Here is an 18,644-nt window from a genome sequence, read left to right as displayed (position 1 = left end):
TTAGACCCATCTAAAAATTCTGTAATTAGTTTGGAAAGAGAGGGACCCAATTCTTGCATTCTGTGAAAACGGGTAAGGTTGACTATAACGTAACAATCTTAATTTTCGCCAAAACGGTTAGGAGTTAAAAGTTGAAATTTGGTACACAGTTAGGGTACCAAATTTAAGTACCAAAGTGTTAAGTAACAATGGAAGTGTTAACAATGGAAGTGTTAAGTAACAATGAAAAACAAGAGAAAGCGACATGCAAGATTTACGGGCGCTGGAAAAAAAAAGAGTAATACGTTAGAACATATTCGATTTTCAAATTTAAACAGATTAGTTTGGTTTTTCTCGACCTTTCTTCTTTAGAACATTCGATGAAAATCGAACGATATAATCAGAACACGTCGTGAAAATCGAACAGTATTAGAACATTCGATTTTCAAATTCGACATTTCTTTAGAAATACTTAGTTCGTTTATGAAATTATTCTTTTTCTTTTGTGACTATAACGTAATAATCTTAATCTTCGCTATCGTTACTTTTGCCCGAGCGAAGCCGGGCCTACCTGCTAGTTTATAATATAATTGCCAATATTTCGCATTTTTCTAATAGTGACCTTGACTTTCCGTCTCTCGCTCCGGTCATCCTACCGCCCATCCTACCAGCAGGAAGAGCTTATTGGAATATTAATATACTACTAGTAGAATCATTTTACTTGCACAACTATTACCTATCACAAGGATAGCCTGCTGTCCACTCTATCGTTAACATCTGTATAATAAAGATAAATATATTTTAATTAAAATAACGTAATTTATAAAGCAATTATCGAAAAAAATCGAAAATGTTTTAATCAGTTTCATTCTCAACTTTTAGCTAATATTTTATCTATTAAAATAAAATTTATTGTTTTAGTGTATACATGTATTGTTCAGCTCTAACATAACTTTATCTATCGCAATTTGCTGTAATCAAGATTACTCAAATCATATTTATGAAATTCTCATCCAATTCACTAAATATCAATGAGAAATTTGTAGAGCATGATTTAATTAATTGCGAAAATGTTACGAGAAAACACTTAATTAGAATACGTAAATTATAATCGAACTTTATTAATCAAAACTTGAATTGTGAGTTAAATTTACATTAAAAATTATTTAAAATATGGATGAACAGTAAATGAAAAAAAATTATGCTATTAAGAGCAACATAAATTAACACATGTACAGTACAATAAAAGCAATCATATGAATAATGATTAGAGTGAATTCACTGAACGTAATTTTGTTACTGTTAATTTAAAACAGAATATTCGCAGTTATTTATTTCAGTATTTTTAATTGTCATACAAAAACCAAGAAATGTAAACCTTCCAATATTTTTAAATTTTCCTCTAAATATTTTATATAAATTATATTTAGATCGAACTTAGCAGAATTGTCCTACATTTCTTGCTATTACAAATGAGTTTTGTAAAAAGTAAAACAAAAAAAGAAAAAAAGTAAAATGTGTATTTGGTGCTATTTATCATCAAGATCATTCATCTAAGGTCATTGTGCGCTTCATTCATTAGCTAGTATAGTTTTAATGCTTCATTACGTAATATACTTTCTATTTTTAATTTTCACCTACATTCAAACGCATTAAGAGAACTTTCGTTATAAAAATCAATCTGATTAGTATATTGTAAAATTATATATTTTCTCTTCAGTGATATATTTTAATAAATTAATAACATATACTCTTATGTTTACACCGTCTTCTATTTTATCTTTTTTATAACAATTTAAAATGGAGTTGTAAAATAAAACTTATGTAGCTAGCATGGGAAGGTCGCTGATGCAAGAAATAAAAATTATCGTGATAAAGAGTTATTACTCGTATAAAAATAAAACTTAATAAGTTCTGTACATTTATTGTATTACCTATTAAGCAATAACTATTTATATTTTTATACAATGCTACTACAGAATATTGTTAAATACTGTATATAAATTATCTTTCAGATTTCATTTTTGTTGCTTTTCCTGTAAACTTCATTTTAAAAAGTTTTGAAAAATATCAACATTTAAAATACATTTGTTATATTTCGATTTTAGAACCTTATTATTCATAGTTCACAAATAATTTTAAAGTTATTACTTAATTATTTTGACATATTTATGAGCGTTAGTTCAATTTTTCCTTGTTTTTCACACAATTATCTATATTTTATTTTATAGTAAAACTCTGTTTTTAAATTCTTTAAATTTTATTAATTAATCACAAAACTTTTACTTACTTTTATTTTACTTACTGTAATTACTTATTATATCCTTCATTTTTCTTTGAATGAGAATATATTAAAATTGTTTATTATATATATTTATTGTCGACATTTTAAAATAAGTTTCCTGCTAGATTTTTGTTTTCCTTCCCTCGAATGAAAATTTACAAAATGACGTAATGAAATTATATTTTTCATGGAATTAAGAATGTTCAAATTATAAAACTTTACATCTTATATTGTAATAATATGTATATTCAAATTATTCTGTCATAATTCTATTCAAACTTTCATTAATTGCTATCACGAATTTCTATGAAGTCTAAAAGTGAAAAAGAATTTCTGAAGAAAGAGCTGAACGATGTCAAGGATGGAGCACATTAAAAATGAAACAATTACATAAATGATGGAAATTGACAGAACAATAATCGATGAAACAGAAAAGCAATAATTTGTACAGTTTGGTCGTATAAAGTAAATGGAATAACAAAAGAAGTACTAAAATCAATTCTTTTCTGATTTTTTCCATCTTAGTTGTATTTGTTGTGAATTTTTGTGTTTTGATTTCTGCTGATACTAGTATCAGCAGAAATCAAAACACAAAAATTTTATAGTAAAAGTACTTTAAATTTTACTAATCAATTCATACTGTATATTGTAATTACAAATGATTTTCGTTATATCCTTTATTTTGCTTTGAATAAGAATATATTCAAAGTCTTTTTAAAATGCTTATTTAATGCGTTTCCTGTTAATTCTTTCCTTGAAAGAATAATTACCAAATGATGTCATAAAACAGCATATTTTTACAATGAAAAATTTCGAACCCTAAAAGTTAATATTTTATCTATAAAAATTCTCTGTAAAATATAATAAAATTGAATATTTTTTAAAATGTTTATAAATTTTTTTAGTTTTATATAATTTGGTAAAAGAATTAAATTTTGCATTTAATTATATAATTACTACAACTAGGAATATGGAGACTAAAAATCGTATAATTAATTATACAACTCATATAACCTACATAATTTTTAGTGACTAGAGGTCCCAAGTCTACTATTACTTTAAATATATATTAAATATGGAAAAATTTTAATATTTAAAAAATATATCATTAAATATTCATTATTAATATTATATAGATATGCTATTTTAAAGTTTTAAATCATAAATTTTTCCTTTGTGCTATATTTAATAAATTACTTATCGGAAAACTTTTTAAATTCGAATTCTCGTTCTAATTATTAAGGAAATATTGCGCATATTATTATGCAGAATCAGATAAATATCTAGTAAATTATTAATATAGTTTCACCGGATTTTTATCGAAATAATTTTGCAAATTGTCATAAACAATGATAAATAACTTTAAATCTCATAAGTTTACGAAACAAAATATATTTGACCAAAATTTAAATCTCTAAACAAATTTATTATTTAAATATAATATATTCAGTTAGATTTATTCATTTTTTCTCGGATTAAAAATGTCTTAATCGTTAGTTTTATTAATTTACATATTTATTTTATTGAAATTTCATATAAAATTATATTACGGCAATTTGTCCAGTTTGATATTTCCCGCTTTTAAAAAAACCAATTAAATTTAATTTCGAAATTCAGTTTAAACAAATCCGAATGTTATTGTAATAAGTAGGTGGAGATTATAGAAAAAGTTTTCACGTTAAAAACGAGGTTAAAACGTTTAAAATGAGAAAATAGGTAGTCCTTGTACAGTGTAGTGGACACCTACGTCATTAAAGACGTCACGCTTTAGTACAATTTTTCTCATTTCATTCGTTTAATATTTAAATATTTCACTTGTTACAACACTTTCAATATTTGCAAAATCTTACTCGTTTCATTCATTTTCTGTAAGCTCTGAAGGTAGAGCTTTCAAGTTTTACAGAAGAATCGTTTTATTGTTATAAACTACGAAAAAGAGGAATAATTAATTTCAGGTAAATTATATTTTAAATTAAGATATGTTAAAGTTAAATTTTTAGCTGTTAACTAATACAGAAAGAAATTATTTAACAAAAAATAGCAACCTTTTCCTTATTAAGACTTTAAATAATTGTTTGTTTTTAAGAACGATGAACCGTAGAGTAAGAATTTTTTGCAAACTAGCAGAATTTTACCTTAAAGGCTTGTTGAAAAACACACAAAATTCTGGTTGTAGACGACTATATATAGAATTTTATTTTTTTTGAAATGTATTCAACCTATATTCTTATAAATAGAATTTATTATTTAAGAAAAATATTAACTTAGAATAGAGAACACACTATTTATTTAATATTAATTAAATTCTGGTATTAAATTTGGAAAATATAAAAATATATCTGTGTTCAGATGAATTTATTTTCTTAAATAATAGATAAAAGAAATTGAATGTACTAAATGACTACAAGACAAATTTAAGTTTTGTCATTTAATTCTCTTAAATTTTATTTAGTTATTTATTTATTATCATCGTATTTTATATCAAAAGGTTTCATAACGCAAAACTTATTTTAAGTAGTAAAGAAACAGAATAAAAATATTTCCTCAGAGAAAGTATATTCGTTTTTTTTATTTTCCTTATTAAATCTGAGATTATTTTTAAGATATAAATTTCTAGAAAAACATTATCATGACAATTCTTTCAATATTTTTCACGTTAATTAAATCTTAGTATTAATAACATGAAACGATAGAAATAAGACAAAAGTTTACTACGTTACAATATTTCTACGAGTATATTTCAGTGTATGGAAAATAATGTGTTAAATTTCGTCAACATTTTACGTTGTTTTCTTTTAACCGTTTTAAAAGTATTTCTTAACGCTTACTTTGACACATTCTACATTTGTAGACAATAAAATATTGCATTAAAAATTTACGAAAACATGAAATTACCTTAGAAAAAATTACGTTCTCATTTTAAAAAATTGCTTCACACTGAGGCTCTATTTTTTCTATAACCTATATTTAAGTAATAAAATATATCAAATACACAATTCGTTTCTATACACACAACTTTAAAATAGTTATTAGCAAACTAATTTCATTGATAGCATAAATAAATTATTTATAATTTTACTTTTTATTAATAATTTAATTTAATTATTGGGAACGTAGCAGATAAAAGTATGTATTACCTTCATATATATTGATAACTTAAACAGTATATTATTTAAGCTCTTATAATAAATAACATGATATTTATTCATTAGGTTTTTAGACAATATTTTTAATATTATAAAAATAACTTTCATTTAATATCGTGTTAATGTTATTAGTTGGCCTGTCTGTCAAGTCTATAATATTTACAATTAAATATCATATTATAATCTTTAATTATAATATTAATTAAAGATCATAATATATATGAATAAAATTATATATTTTTGTCATTGTATGTATAATAATGCAGGTTGCTCTGCTTAACGACAGACCACAACGTATTCGCCTATACCTTTCTATGTTTATATATGTTTATATACATAAATGCTTATTATTGTGTTACATATACCTTATATGAGTATTAGAGTATACCATATAAGTTTGTCTAAATATTCTCTATAATCACTTAACGACGTATTTCTTGGAACACATCCTCATCGTTAAGCAGCGCATACCCATATATTATTGTAAAAGCATCTGAATTAATTGTAATTCATATTGTATTTATTCTAATAGTAATTGAAAAAATGACTAAATTATATTATGCTAAAAATATAGTGAACAAATGGTGAGCTTTATTTAAGACGTGATATTAATTGACTCTTAACGAAAAATTATTAATAATTGATTTGTAATGAAAGACATATAGGTCAATCAATGATTTAAATGATAAGCTACCAATGAGGAATCTAGTTAGAGTTCAATGTACAGTACATAAAGAAACAAACAGTATAAAAGAAAGAAACATATTGTTTCTTTATATATATTAAATGATTAATTTGTTTCCCTGTAACTAACATTTTCATATAATATAAAAATTTATAAAATTTTTATATATGGAATTAATAAACAATTAATAAGTTTAAAAATATATGCATAGTTTACTAATGCAAATTATTCATTGAACAATTTTTTATATAATCTATCAAAGTAAAATCAAAGTTTCAAACGATGAGAAAAATATTAGTTACTTTTTTTTTTTTAATCTTTACGCTGACCTCGACCAAGTAACCTGACCGATATATGAATGTGCAAAGAAAATCATGTTGACAATCAACAAATAATCTTTTAAAAAATTATATTTTTTTTATTTTGTTTTATGGAATCTGAGATATTTGGGTCATATTAGAAGTTTAAATACTAACATATCGAAGATCTAATTTTTTTAAATTAAGTTATATAAAGTTCTAATTACTTATCTAGAAGATTACTTTGATTACTATAATAACGTCTATTGCCAATAACAAAATCTATTAAAAATAGCGAAATATTTATATTTGTTCTTTTCGAAAAATAAAAAAAATTATCCTTTACAAATATATTCATTTTTCAAACATTTTGACAAAATAATTTATAATCAATAAGCTTAACTATCTTAATAGAACATTGTAAATTTATTTCATATAACAATCCTATTTGCTAAAACAAATAATATAAAATGTTTTAAGCACTGACTATTTTAAGAATAGTCGACCGAGGCTTTTTACCTAGAGTCTCGCTGTTAAGAACTTAAAATAAGCATAAATATAAGCTTGTTGACAATTTGTCTTGATCCAGTATTTGAAATCCAGTACTAACCAGAATCCTAGATCTTTACAATATAAAGTACTGCCTGCTACGGCATTAAAAATTTATATAGAAGTCTCTCAAATTCATATTTGCCTAAGGCCTCATATAACTTAAAATTACCACTTTTAACTTGATAAATATATTAAGTTTAAAAAGTCTAATTAATTATTATAAGCATGTACAGTTTATGAACCAAGAAAACTTTAAGATATTTATTATTTAATTAAAGATTCTATTCGAATTAAAATTTTAAAGCATATATTTTGTTAGTATCTAGCACTGATATAAATTATTATTAGTATGCATTAGGAAAACTAAACATAAAAAGTACAGCTAATTGCAACGAGGAAAATAACTACTCTGTAAGCATTACTGAAATATTATAGCAGTAATTAAATTAAATAATAATGAAAGTGAATTTTTCTAAATTAAAATTACGCTAGAATAAATTAATTTTTAAATATATTTCTACATTATTTACATATGTATCTGTAATTTTTCGACGAAACATTATTAGTGAAAATATTAAATTTTGTGCAATTTCGGTTAATAAATTTAGGTACTTAAATAATTATTAGTCTAAAAATAATAAATGTAGTTTAGTCGAGCCAAGATCAAGGCATTTATGAAAGAAAGGTCGTAATGGAAGCCCTTGACCTGCTGAGTTTATAAATCACACACACCACAAAAAAACGGCAATGCTAACAATACTTTAACACACAATTATGATCAGTTTCGAAGCATGAACTAAATATCTAATGAGAATAATGGTCAAGGGTTTGTTAAGAAATATTCACTTGAGTAACTGATGTGAATCTCATATCATTCAACTGTGACTTCATTAACAGGGAGTCTTCATAACCTATTTAATTGTACCCGGATATGATTAAGCATGCTATGATTGCTTTAAAGCTAAGTTTTAATATCTTTCGGAAAGAATTTAAATATAGTTACTTAAGATTAAATATCTATAATATAGATGCACAAAAGATGTTATACGTACCCCACATGGCGAGTCGAGGAAAGTAAGTTTCACTTTGTGAATTGGGTCGACTCCTGTAGCCTTTTTTTACGTACAATGCACCGCCTATTTTTATTGAATGACGTCATAAACATGAAAATGGGACCTCTTCTTCCTGAAGACTGCGAATATTTCAAGCATTTACTAGTAATTGAAATATACGTTTGAATTTATTTCCGTTTGACTGTCCAAAGTCGATGCTCTCATACTTATAGAAATTTTCAAATGTAATTTTTAATAAAACCTGCTAAACCACTAGTACACTCAACTAGTTGAAATATGTTATGCTTCACTAACAAATCCCATCTGGAAACGAGTTTTCAATGACAGAAGGTCCTTCAATTAAAATTCAATGAAATTGTTTATCCATTTTAAAACGATGACAGTTGCACTCTGTTAAAGTATTATATCTTCAATTCATGACCATAAACTTCTTGAAACGTTGCCTAGTAGTCTGAATATAAAATATATAATACTGAATTCACAAATCTATATGTAGAGAGAAACGCATTCGCAACAAACATATTTACTGATTAAGGAAATATACAAAGATTACGTTCCGTAATATGCAGGAAGGAGGATATCCCAGACATTCTAAGAGATACAATAAAACTAACCTGAACTTCCAGGTCAATTCATACAATAAAATTCAGAAATTTATTTTAAATTATGATAAAATATTTCAGGTGACTATTTCATATCAAAATACAGAAATTCAAGAAAAAGTATTATTCGAACAGGCCACGTGTACTAATCGGAAGCTAACATAAAAATGGCAGCAGAGCTTAGTCTTTATGACTACGTCTCTAAGATGTTAAGTACTGACCTATATCGTCATAACAGTGAGTAGTATTTCCTGAATAGGTAAGGCGGTAACTGTCGTGTCGCGTTCAATGAACTAGGAAGCTTTGAAGATTAATAAATGATTCGAAAATATCGTCATAATCTTATATAAAATTATTATTCGATCATTCGATCAAGCTTAAATTTTAATGATGCTTTTGATAATTTTATTTAGAAAATATTTACCGTGTGTTTGTATAATACAAGTTAAAATATTTTCGTCACTCTAGAAACGAAATTTAAACACAATTTTTTTAAAATATTTATTTTAAATATCGAGATTATTTATAATAAGTTTTAACAAATTTAAATTGAGAATCAACACCGCATATCAGATATTATAATAAACCTGTTGTATAATTTTAAGACTGAGTAAAAATTAGATATTAAACATACGACACAATTTAAGTAGATTTATTCTGTAACTTAGCGACTTGTGGAACTTATTCACAATTGAAAACACAAATATTTGCTAACCTTCGTCCTACAAATGTAAGTAAATACGTGCTTACAACGTTAAATTATTAGAAATGGTACTTAATTACAGTTTATTAGAGCAATGTTTTTAGACTTACGATATTTTACCATTTTTAAATTTGTTTTAATTATATTTCATGCTATCTAAACTTAATATTCAATACATTTTGATGAATGTCTCTTTATTACTTATTTAAAATTGATCAAAACAGAAAATTTATTATTTTAATGAACAAACGCTCATTAATATTAAATCACATATTTTTAGAGAATGAATATTTCATACTGATAGTTGAATAATTCGAGATATACAAACTGTAATAAACTTGATTTGAAATCAATTTTGTAAATAGGCTATAAATTAATAAAATAATTTAATTGTAATTGTAGCTCATCTTAAACTTCAATTTATGAGTTGAATAAAAATTATTGCAAAAAAATGCTAAAGAATTAAAATATTATAGTTTAAGAAATTTAATTTATTCTATAATTTCATAATTGGTAATGTTCTTTGGTAATGTTAAAAGATAACAACTTTCCCCTCATTCATATTTTCGATACGTTCAACAATATGAAATGTTAAATTCAACAATATAAAAGAGAATTTTAAAAATTGCTAAATTAACATAAAATTAGAATAAATACTTATTAAACTATAAATACATTCTGCTTTTAAACAATAAATTTATATTTGTTTAAGAGTTAAGAGTTAACATTAAATTTTTTACTTTTACTTTATTATTTTTGCAAGTACTCTAATTTAAAAATTTTGTTCGTAATATATCGAAAAGATTTTAAATTTTATTTTAGTAAATAAATGTTTTTAAATTAAATCTCCATAGTTTAAAATCTATTAGGCCTTTATAACTACCAAAATCTTCTGTACAGTATAATTAAAAAGCTTTTAGAAATATGTTTATTTCTAAGAACAGTATAAAAAATTTAATTTAAGTATCCTTCTTAAATCTATTTAAAGATTAGAAAGTAAAAGGAAAAATACCTTTCAATTTTTAAGATATTTTTCCTTATGCTAAGTTTCCTATTTGGACAATTTAAAATTATGTCATTAGTAATCTAGTAATGTAAAAAATTATTTTAATTTAAATGTTAATATTAAAAAATTTAATATTAATTATGAAATTTATTATTTTTACTAATTATTTTTTAAAATTGGAAACACAAACATTTTAAAAATTATTTTATTATGTAAAAGTTAAGTATTGCCTATTCGTTTTATTAATTATATTATTAAAACAAATACCGGTACAATTAATTGTGTTTAAATAATAAAGTAATTCGACAAAATCGATGAAACAATGTATTTCTTATTTAATTTCCGTTAAGGTAATTTTAATTTGTCTTATCAAAATGAATTGCATGATTAATTACCAAATTAAAAAAAAACAATAGTTTATAAATGAAATTGAATATTGAATAATTCATTTGTAATATTTTTTAAAAATTCTATAAATAATCGTCTTTAATATTTCGTTATTGAACTAATAATTTTTTTAAAAAATAATGTAAATCTAATTTACAAATAAAATTTTACTTGTATTTGATATATATTTTTATCACATTTAAAATAATATTACACTGCTAAGATTGTTATATAAATATTCAATTAGTTTAGGTTTATGACTTTTTTATATAACCTTTATATACTATAATATAATTTTGCGCTCTTACATCATTGGTAGAGTCTAACAGGTAAATATTTATACAGACAATAAAAATATATAAATTTATTTAAAATAAACATGCATTGCAGTAAAATTTATAAGGTCTAAATTTTACTATGATCTTGAAAATGATTTATTTGACCTATATAACTGCGGAATAACTTGAAGAATCATCTTAATCATATAAACAACTTTGATAGTATAAAGAAATATGTTGTTTATTCGCGTAAAACTTTATCTTAAAATAAATAATATAGTTATTTAAATATTTATCTCAACATGCTATCAAAAGCCATTATACTGTATAATAAATAAACGGAAAGTAATCATTAGAACAATGAAATAGCATAAAACATAAATGTACAAATCACGAAAACATCAGAAAAATGAAAAATAAAAATTATTCTCAACGAAGAAAAGCAGACATTTATACAAGAGAAATCAAAATTTCCAAACTTGAATAAATCAATTCTATAAATTATTCTTCATAAAAAAACAGTTTAAAAATATCTTTTATGTATACAAGGTAAATTATTAGTTCTTTGTCCATTTCTTTTATTGTAAAAATGGTGATTATTATATATTATAAAAGAGTTTGTAACTTAATTTAAAGTAAATTTACAAACAACTAAAAATAATACTTCGATGTCTTGAAATCATATAACATAATGCAATTATGTTAGGTTTACATTTTCATAATGAAAGTAATATTATCACATGATCAATATGTACAGGCCCTATGCTTATTCTAATTGTTTCATCTAATGATAAATATCTTTAGTAGGAAATTATTTTAAGAAAATAATTTTATAGGATCAGACATATAAAATAGTTAATTTTTTATTATGTGTATCCTTAAGACAAACGCAGTTTATAAAATATAGGTAATTTATTACAGAAAGAAATTATGTATGTATAATTATGGTTAAATGAAATGAAAGTATTAGATATTTTGGTATTATATCAGTACCATTACCTATTGAATAAATTTGTGGAAAATTTCTCTTTTAGTAGAGCATTTACTTCTCTTCGAAAGCAAGTTTTCCTTAATATTTAAATTACTCGTGGCTATTAATAAATGCATTTACAATTAAAATTAACTTGAAGTAGGTCGCGAGTGTGAAAAAGATAAAAAACATTATATACAAAACGAATATCTACATTTTGTAACGTCGTACTTTATATACAGTAAATATCTTTAAAACGCACATTTCATAGTTAACGGAATTATTTTTGAAATATTTAAAAAATATCTTGGGTAAGTTGTTTTGATTTTCTCATTAACAGAATATATATGATCTTAACTAATTTTTTGAGAAAGTATATAAATTGTAATAATTTATTTTTTTCGCTTCATTAAAAATAAGATGAGGAATTTAATGTAATCATTTTTTTCACAATACAGTATATGATATGATTCTATAATTAAAGTAATTTATACAGAAAATATGGGAATATTAAAATTTCTAATAAAATAAATAAATAAATATTATATATATATATATATATAATCATTTAAATTTTATTTTTGAGATATATATATATATCAAAAATAAAATTTGACGAAAGAAGAAAAATACTAAGCATTGTCGTAAATATTTTTGCATAGAAAATGATTAATATGGCATATGGTTACCTCTTGCACATACACACGTTGCGAATTGATTGTTCATGCTGATCATCAGTTGTTTTGTCGATGCAAAGTCCATTCTCCAACAAAAGCATTTTAAACCTTCTGAAATGTTCTTGGTAGAGGCTTGAAGGAATGCAACTATTTGCCTGGAGTACCCCATATATGTTCTATAAGATTTAAGACCAGAGATCTTGCCAGCTATTCCATGCGACGAATGTATTTTCTGTCAAAAAATGTCATTGACGAGTGCAACCCTATGTGAACGGGAATTATCACATAAATATCTCCACGAAAATAAAATCTGCACACACAGCATCTCAGAAAATTCTCACACGGGTTCCAAAATCTTATCACTATATCTTCTTGTAGTAATGGCGGCATTATATTTAATGGCGTTTCTATGCTCCCCGTTTCAAAAACGTGGAGCTCAGAAACGCCATTAAATATAATGCCGCCCTAGATCATAATAGCACCACCTGTAATTTGATCCCTTTCCATCATGTTCATGAAACTGTCACGGATTCTCTATTCTCTCCAGATTCTAATCCGACAAGAATCATTCTGTAAAAGTAGCAGAACTCGTCAGTGGACGACGTTACCCATACATTCAAAGTCCAATGTCGATGTTTTTGACCCCATCTTAAACGTACATAGGAATCAATGGAACACAGCATACTAGAAATCTGGTAAAACCGACCGTTTGTCTGAAGCCTCCTATAGACAGCTTACCGTAAAACTTATCATGAATGGCCATAGAGACAGCCTTCTGGAGAGTTGTTTATGGCCATCTGTATTACGCACCGGTTTCTGCAGAGAACTGCCTACCAGACATTACTCTGTTAAGACGTGATGTTTAACGTCAAACAGCGACCTTATTGAGGGGTGGTAACTCTTGGACGTCCACTTCCTAGTTGACGTTCAACATCACCTGTTCTTTGAAATTGGCCCAAGTCCTGGATATTACCCTCTGTAGCATATTCAGACATATGTTTGCAACTGGTCTACTTTTCATAAAATCGTTTATATGGCGTTTTTGTGACACTATCACTATCAGTATCGTACAGTAAAACAGTAATCGAACTGTTAAAATACAACAGGTACAATGCCATACTAGCCGCTGTATTTAAGGAGTTTAATCGAACAGACTGCTAATTGAGACATTCTGGAGATTTTTATTGTCTAGTAAACATGCATATAAAATTTCCGTTGTTTATTTTGTCTAGTTTTTCTCTATCTATAGATTGGATACATGCCACAGATTGGAAATATGCCATGAAATGCACATTAAGAAGGGATTTTTGGAAATTCAACTCTCCCAGGGAAAGGAGGAAAAAGTTAGTTTTAGTAAGTATAAAGTGTAAATAATAAAAAAGGAAAGTAAATAGTGGCACATATAGCATACATTTTGGAAATTAATGAATATTTTAATTATTTCCACCGTTCGGGTAACCCAAAAACAATAAATCCAAAATAAACGAATTTAAACGAATATTTGATTTGAATTCGTTCCAAATTCGAAAAATTCGAAATATAATGTTCCAAACAAGTTTTCTTAGATTTTAAAATTTAAAATTAAACATTTTATTCAAGTAACGTTATCATCAAACCAATTCTCCATTATAATGAGAATTAACTTGCCTGAGCAACGCCGGGCCCATCTGCTATTTTTAAATATAGCATTTGAAAATGCAATTTTAGAAAATGACATATTTTTTATTGCAAGTTAGATTGACCTTACAATAAACAATCTGTTGACAAAAAAATCAATAAAAAAGTACTTAAGGATTTATGCAAGACTATATATAATTTTTATCTATGACATATTTAAATTACATATACAACTAGCAGTTAACCTAATGTTTACTCTAAGAAACTGTACCATTCATAGCCGAATATCAAATGGTAATCTGCCAACGAATCAAATTTTGCGAAAAACGGACGAAAAATTTAAACTCGGCACCCTCGAAACCACTTAAAACATATTTTGTGCTCGCCGGTAACCTCGTATTATGTAATCTTCCTATTCGAATGCACACCATACCAGTAGGTATGATAAGAAGAGAGTATTGCGGAAGGAACTTAAGGAATTCGACCAAAAGTAATCGTTGACCTCCTCCTGGAAGCGAGGATGTCTAACGACTACTAATTAATGCTGTTCTATATTAAAATTAAAAAAGTGATCGATGTTAGACGGATTGTGATGGCCCGCACGTAATCGGAGTTGCTAACCTTAACGTCCGAAAGACTTCATATAAAACTTGTTTAATTCAAAAAAATTCTTGTAAAAGTGACAGAATAATTACTTTTATGTGATAATAAAGTGTTTATATTTTTGCAACAGATTGTATAAACTACGTGGGAAGTAGGTCCTCATAAATATCGCGTTTATAAAAGAATTATTGGAATGCAATTTGAAAAACTGTAGACCTATAAATTTTCATTGTCCTCACTCTGATGTCTGTCGTTCCTTAATCTAGAGAACGGAGTTAGATGAAAATCAACACCAAATATGGAAAGCTTAAAGCAGGAGATCTAGATTCACTGCATATGAACTTCCGGTTTGGACCGGAAGTCACGTTACTTCAATTCAAAATTTTCCCCTGAATGGAGTTAGATAGATGACAGGCACGACTCTATTACTAACAGGAAAAGTATGATGTGCAGAGGCAAGAAACCATTAAAAGAACTGAGAACATTGTGACGAAAAATTGCAGCCCGGATTATTTATTGTGACGACGTCGCAATAAATAATCCGGGCTGCTCGTTAGATTTAGATTGGTTTTTTTTTTTTGGTTACGGCAACGCGACACGTGAGCGATCTGTTGAGAGAGACGCATCCCAGGAAAACTTTAATAAGAAGCTGGACCCTATTTAGATGTTACTAACATCAAGAAAATCGAGACCGGAAAACTTCACGTGGCCAGCCCATTGGCGATGACCGAACCCACGACAAACTAACTACTGTACCAGTGTTTGGTAGTTTTATCCACTCGGTTACTGGAGGGCGATTAGTAGAATTAAAAAAAAAATACCCTTCAGAAATGAAAAAAATCGAGTGGCAAGTGCTGTATGCTACCTGTCGCAGTGTTAATATAGCGCGTCTATTTCGCGAGGTATCATTTTTGCAGTAATTAAGTGAATGTAATACAGTATATATATTTTTAAAACTATATCTTTCTTTGCAAGAATTATATTTAAATTATTATTTTGTTAAACTTTTTGCCAATAGATGGCATTACGTGTAAATCAGCAAATCGAATATAGATAGAAATTAATTGACTTACAAAAATTTAATAGCTATTTTTGGGTGGGATGTACGACATGATGTAAGTTAAAAGCATATAAACGTACCTGTCAAGTTTCGTATCAATTGGCTAGAAGTGTATAGCGAACAAACAAACAAACATCCTTCTGTATAATATATTCTTAAACATTTATTTATATATATTTATACATATATCCTTAATCATATCTTTATTTCTACCACTATTATTTAATACGAAATTTAATTATTACATAACTATTTTTCTATATATATATATATACTAATTAAATTTATATAATATATAATAATTAAATTTCGTATTAAATAATAGTGATAGAAATAAAGATATTAATAAAAAGCATACTCGACGATATTAAAATAAGTTACTTTTTATACTGTAAATACATTTTGTTTAATTTCAATTTGATAGATAGTTAAAAGCCGCATGTATAAACTAAAATAAACCACATTAGAAACTAAAGTAATTGAAAAATATACGCCTATAAATTATCAGGAAAAAACTTGATATCATGATAAAATTCAAGTTGAAATACGTTAGCAAATAGAAATTTTGATTGAAGATAATTAGCATTCCAGCTCTACACTTTCTAAGTCATCATACATTGACGGCCGGATGGCCGAGAGGTCAAGATGTCAGCCTACCGCTCTGGGGAAACTGGGATCGAATCCGGATAGGTCGAAAAATCCCCAGAAATTTTTCGGGGAGATATGTCGACCCCTGTCCCTCACCATCCGGTCGCACTATTGTGGGCCTGGTCGAACCCGTAATGGATTTGCTAAAAAAGAGGCCTTCTTAGTGCCCACAGGGTGGAAAGAGTTTTAAAAAAAAGCCATCATACAGTTGACGTTTGTCTAATATTACAGAATATGATATCAGAAACTTAAAAAAGTAAATAAGAAACCATAAACTATAAGAAGTAGGTAATTAATAAAAATCAAAAAAACAATACAATACGGTTTGGCCGTGACATTTGAAACTTCTGCTTTCTGCTAAGGACTACTTATTTTTCTTTTATTTAACACATTAGCCGCATAGTGCGCTTTTATCTGACTACAGTTATGAATAATAGCCAGATAGAAGCGATACTATATGACGTTGGTTTAGCGTTACACAGTGAGCGACATTTGAGATCTTTCTTGGAACTACTGTATATACATATAATGATGTGATACAAAAAGAAATCAACTTATCCATTAGTATTTCAGATTTGTAGCTCGATCATACAATAATAAACAGAAAAAATATTCTAATAGAAAAATTCAGCAGTTTATTTATATCTAAAGATTTCTAATAAATTTATATTTTTTATTTTATTCTGCTTGCCAAATTTTTAATTAAAAACATGGTCAAAATAAAAAAAGCCGAAAAAATGCGTAATTTATAAACTTTTTCTTGTCAATATTTCTCACGTAACCTATAATATTAAGTCAAAAAAATATAAAATTTAGAATATTTCTAGATCTAGAAGTATTTTTATATTTTTAACTTTTTAAAATTATTTAAAGAATAAGTTATTTACTAATTGCTAATTAATATTGAATGTTAACGCCTATACAAGCCATTTAGGCGGTAACATTCGAATTTAATTCTTTCTAGGAGGTCGTTCGAACCTCGAATCAGTCTTCACATTAGAAAATAATGGAAAGTGAATTAATCCATTTCCAAATCCCAAACCCCGAACAATATCCATTTCGATAATCTTAAAACAGGAAATACACATAATTTAAGGTAAAAATTACAGAATTAAATGCCATAATAATCGATTAAAACACAAAAGTAATAAATAAAATATGTAAATACTGTGTAATAAAACGAAAATTGCATTTATTGGTCGCACACCATGGTCTTCAGCATCTTTGTAGAATTATAACAATTGTAAAAATTTAACATATTATAATATAGTGTGAGATTTTATTCTTTGTTTAGAAACTTATTTTAAACTTTTTACTTCACATTTGGTTTGAATAAAATAAAATTGAAATGTCTTCAGATAAAACGCATTTGGGCATATATGAAAAAATGCAGAAAGAAAAATTGATGAATAACACACAATACGGTACATATAACCAAACACATCAAAAATAAAGCGGGAAAAAAGCACTGAAAACACAAAAGCGTAATGCGACAGCGAGAGTCGACTTGGACACATAACGGACAGCGTTCATGCTGCGTGCGCATTTTTCAAACTTTGAAGAAGCGTTCGAACTCTGAACCGTTCTAAATACGAGATACTACTGTATAAATAATAATTGTTTTAGATGTGTGTAGAAATTTTCAAACATTACAACTATAAGTCAATATAAATAAAACAATTACATTAATTAAAAATTAATCTGAAAGATTAATTCGTCGTCTAGGTGTTTTTAATTAATAAAATATATGAATTTAAGTAATAAATACTTTGAAATAAAAAATATATAATACAAATTTTTGTACTGAAAAAGCAGTACTTTGCAGTAATACATTCTTTTTACGGAGAAAACTTCCGAAAAATAGTATCGAACTGTTAAATGTAATTAGTCGGTCAAGGTAAGATCAGACCCATATATAAGTGAATAAATTAATGCTAATTACTTATGTGTGACTATGTATCAATCATTAAAATCAGATAAACAAATAGACGTATAATTATAAAATGACGATATTTGTTTATAATGATATATTATCTGCCATTTGTAATGTAAGAGTATTTTTCCAATTGGTATAA

At 26.1% G+C, this 18,644-nt stretch overlaps 1 protein-coding gene across 6 annotated transcripts in view; it reads right to left on the bottom strand.

Annotated features, from left to right (window-relative positions):
• LOC136978490 (very long chain fatty acid elongase 6-like) overlaps positions 1-18,644 on the bottom strand; it is a 96,208-nt gene that overhangs the window by 45,117 nt on the left and 32,447 nt on the right. The window contains exon 1 of one of the 6 annotated variants that reach the window (XM_067274199.1): positions 16,892-16,922. The exons of 3 other annotated variants lie outside the window; for them this stretch is intronic. In XM_067274199.1, the coding sequence (XP_067130300.1) occupies positions 16,892-16,907 (16 nt within the window). In that variant the 5' untranslated portion in view covers positions 16,908-16,922. Of the gene's footprint in view, positions 1-2,269; positions 2,363-7,997; positions 8,553-16,891; positions 16,923-18,644 lie in introns of those variants that run through there. 2 more of the 6 variants (XM_067274200.1, XM_067274202.1) reach the window with 2 other exon arrangements.

The sequence above is a fragment of the Centruroides vittatus genome, unplaced genomic scaffold (genome assembly GCF_030686945.1).
Source record: "Centruroides vittatus isolate TY-2023 unplaced genomic scaffold, ASM3068694v2 contig_543, whole genome shotgun sequence".
Classification (NCBI taxonomy): domain Eukaryota; kingdom Metazoa; phylum Arthropoda; class Arachnida; order Scorpiones; family Buthidae; genus Centruroides; species Centruroides vittatus.
The sequence above is the reverse complement of the archived record's forward strand: the minus strand, read 5'-3'. Positions and strand labels throughout refer to the sequence as shown.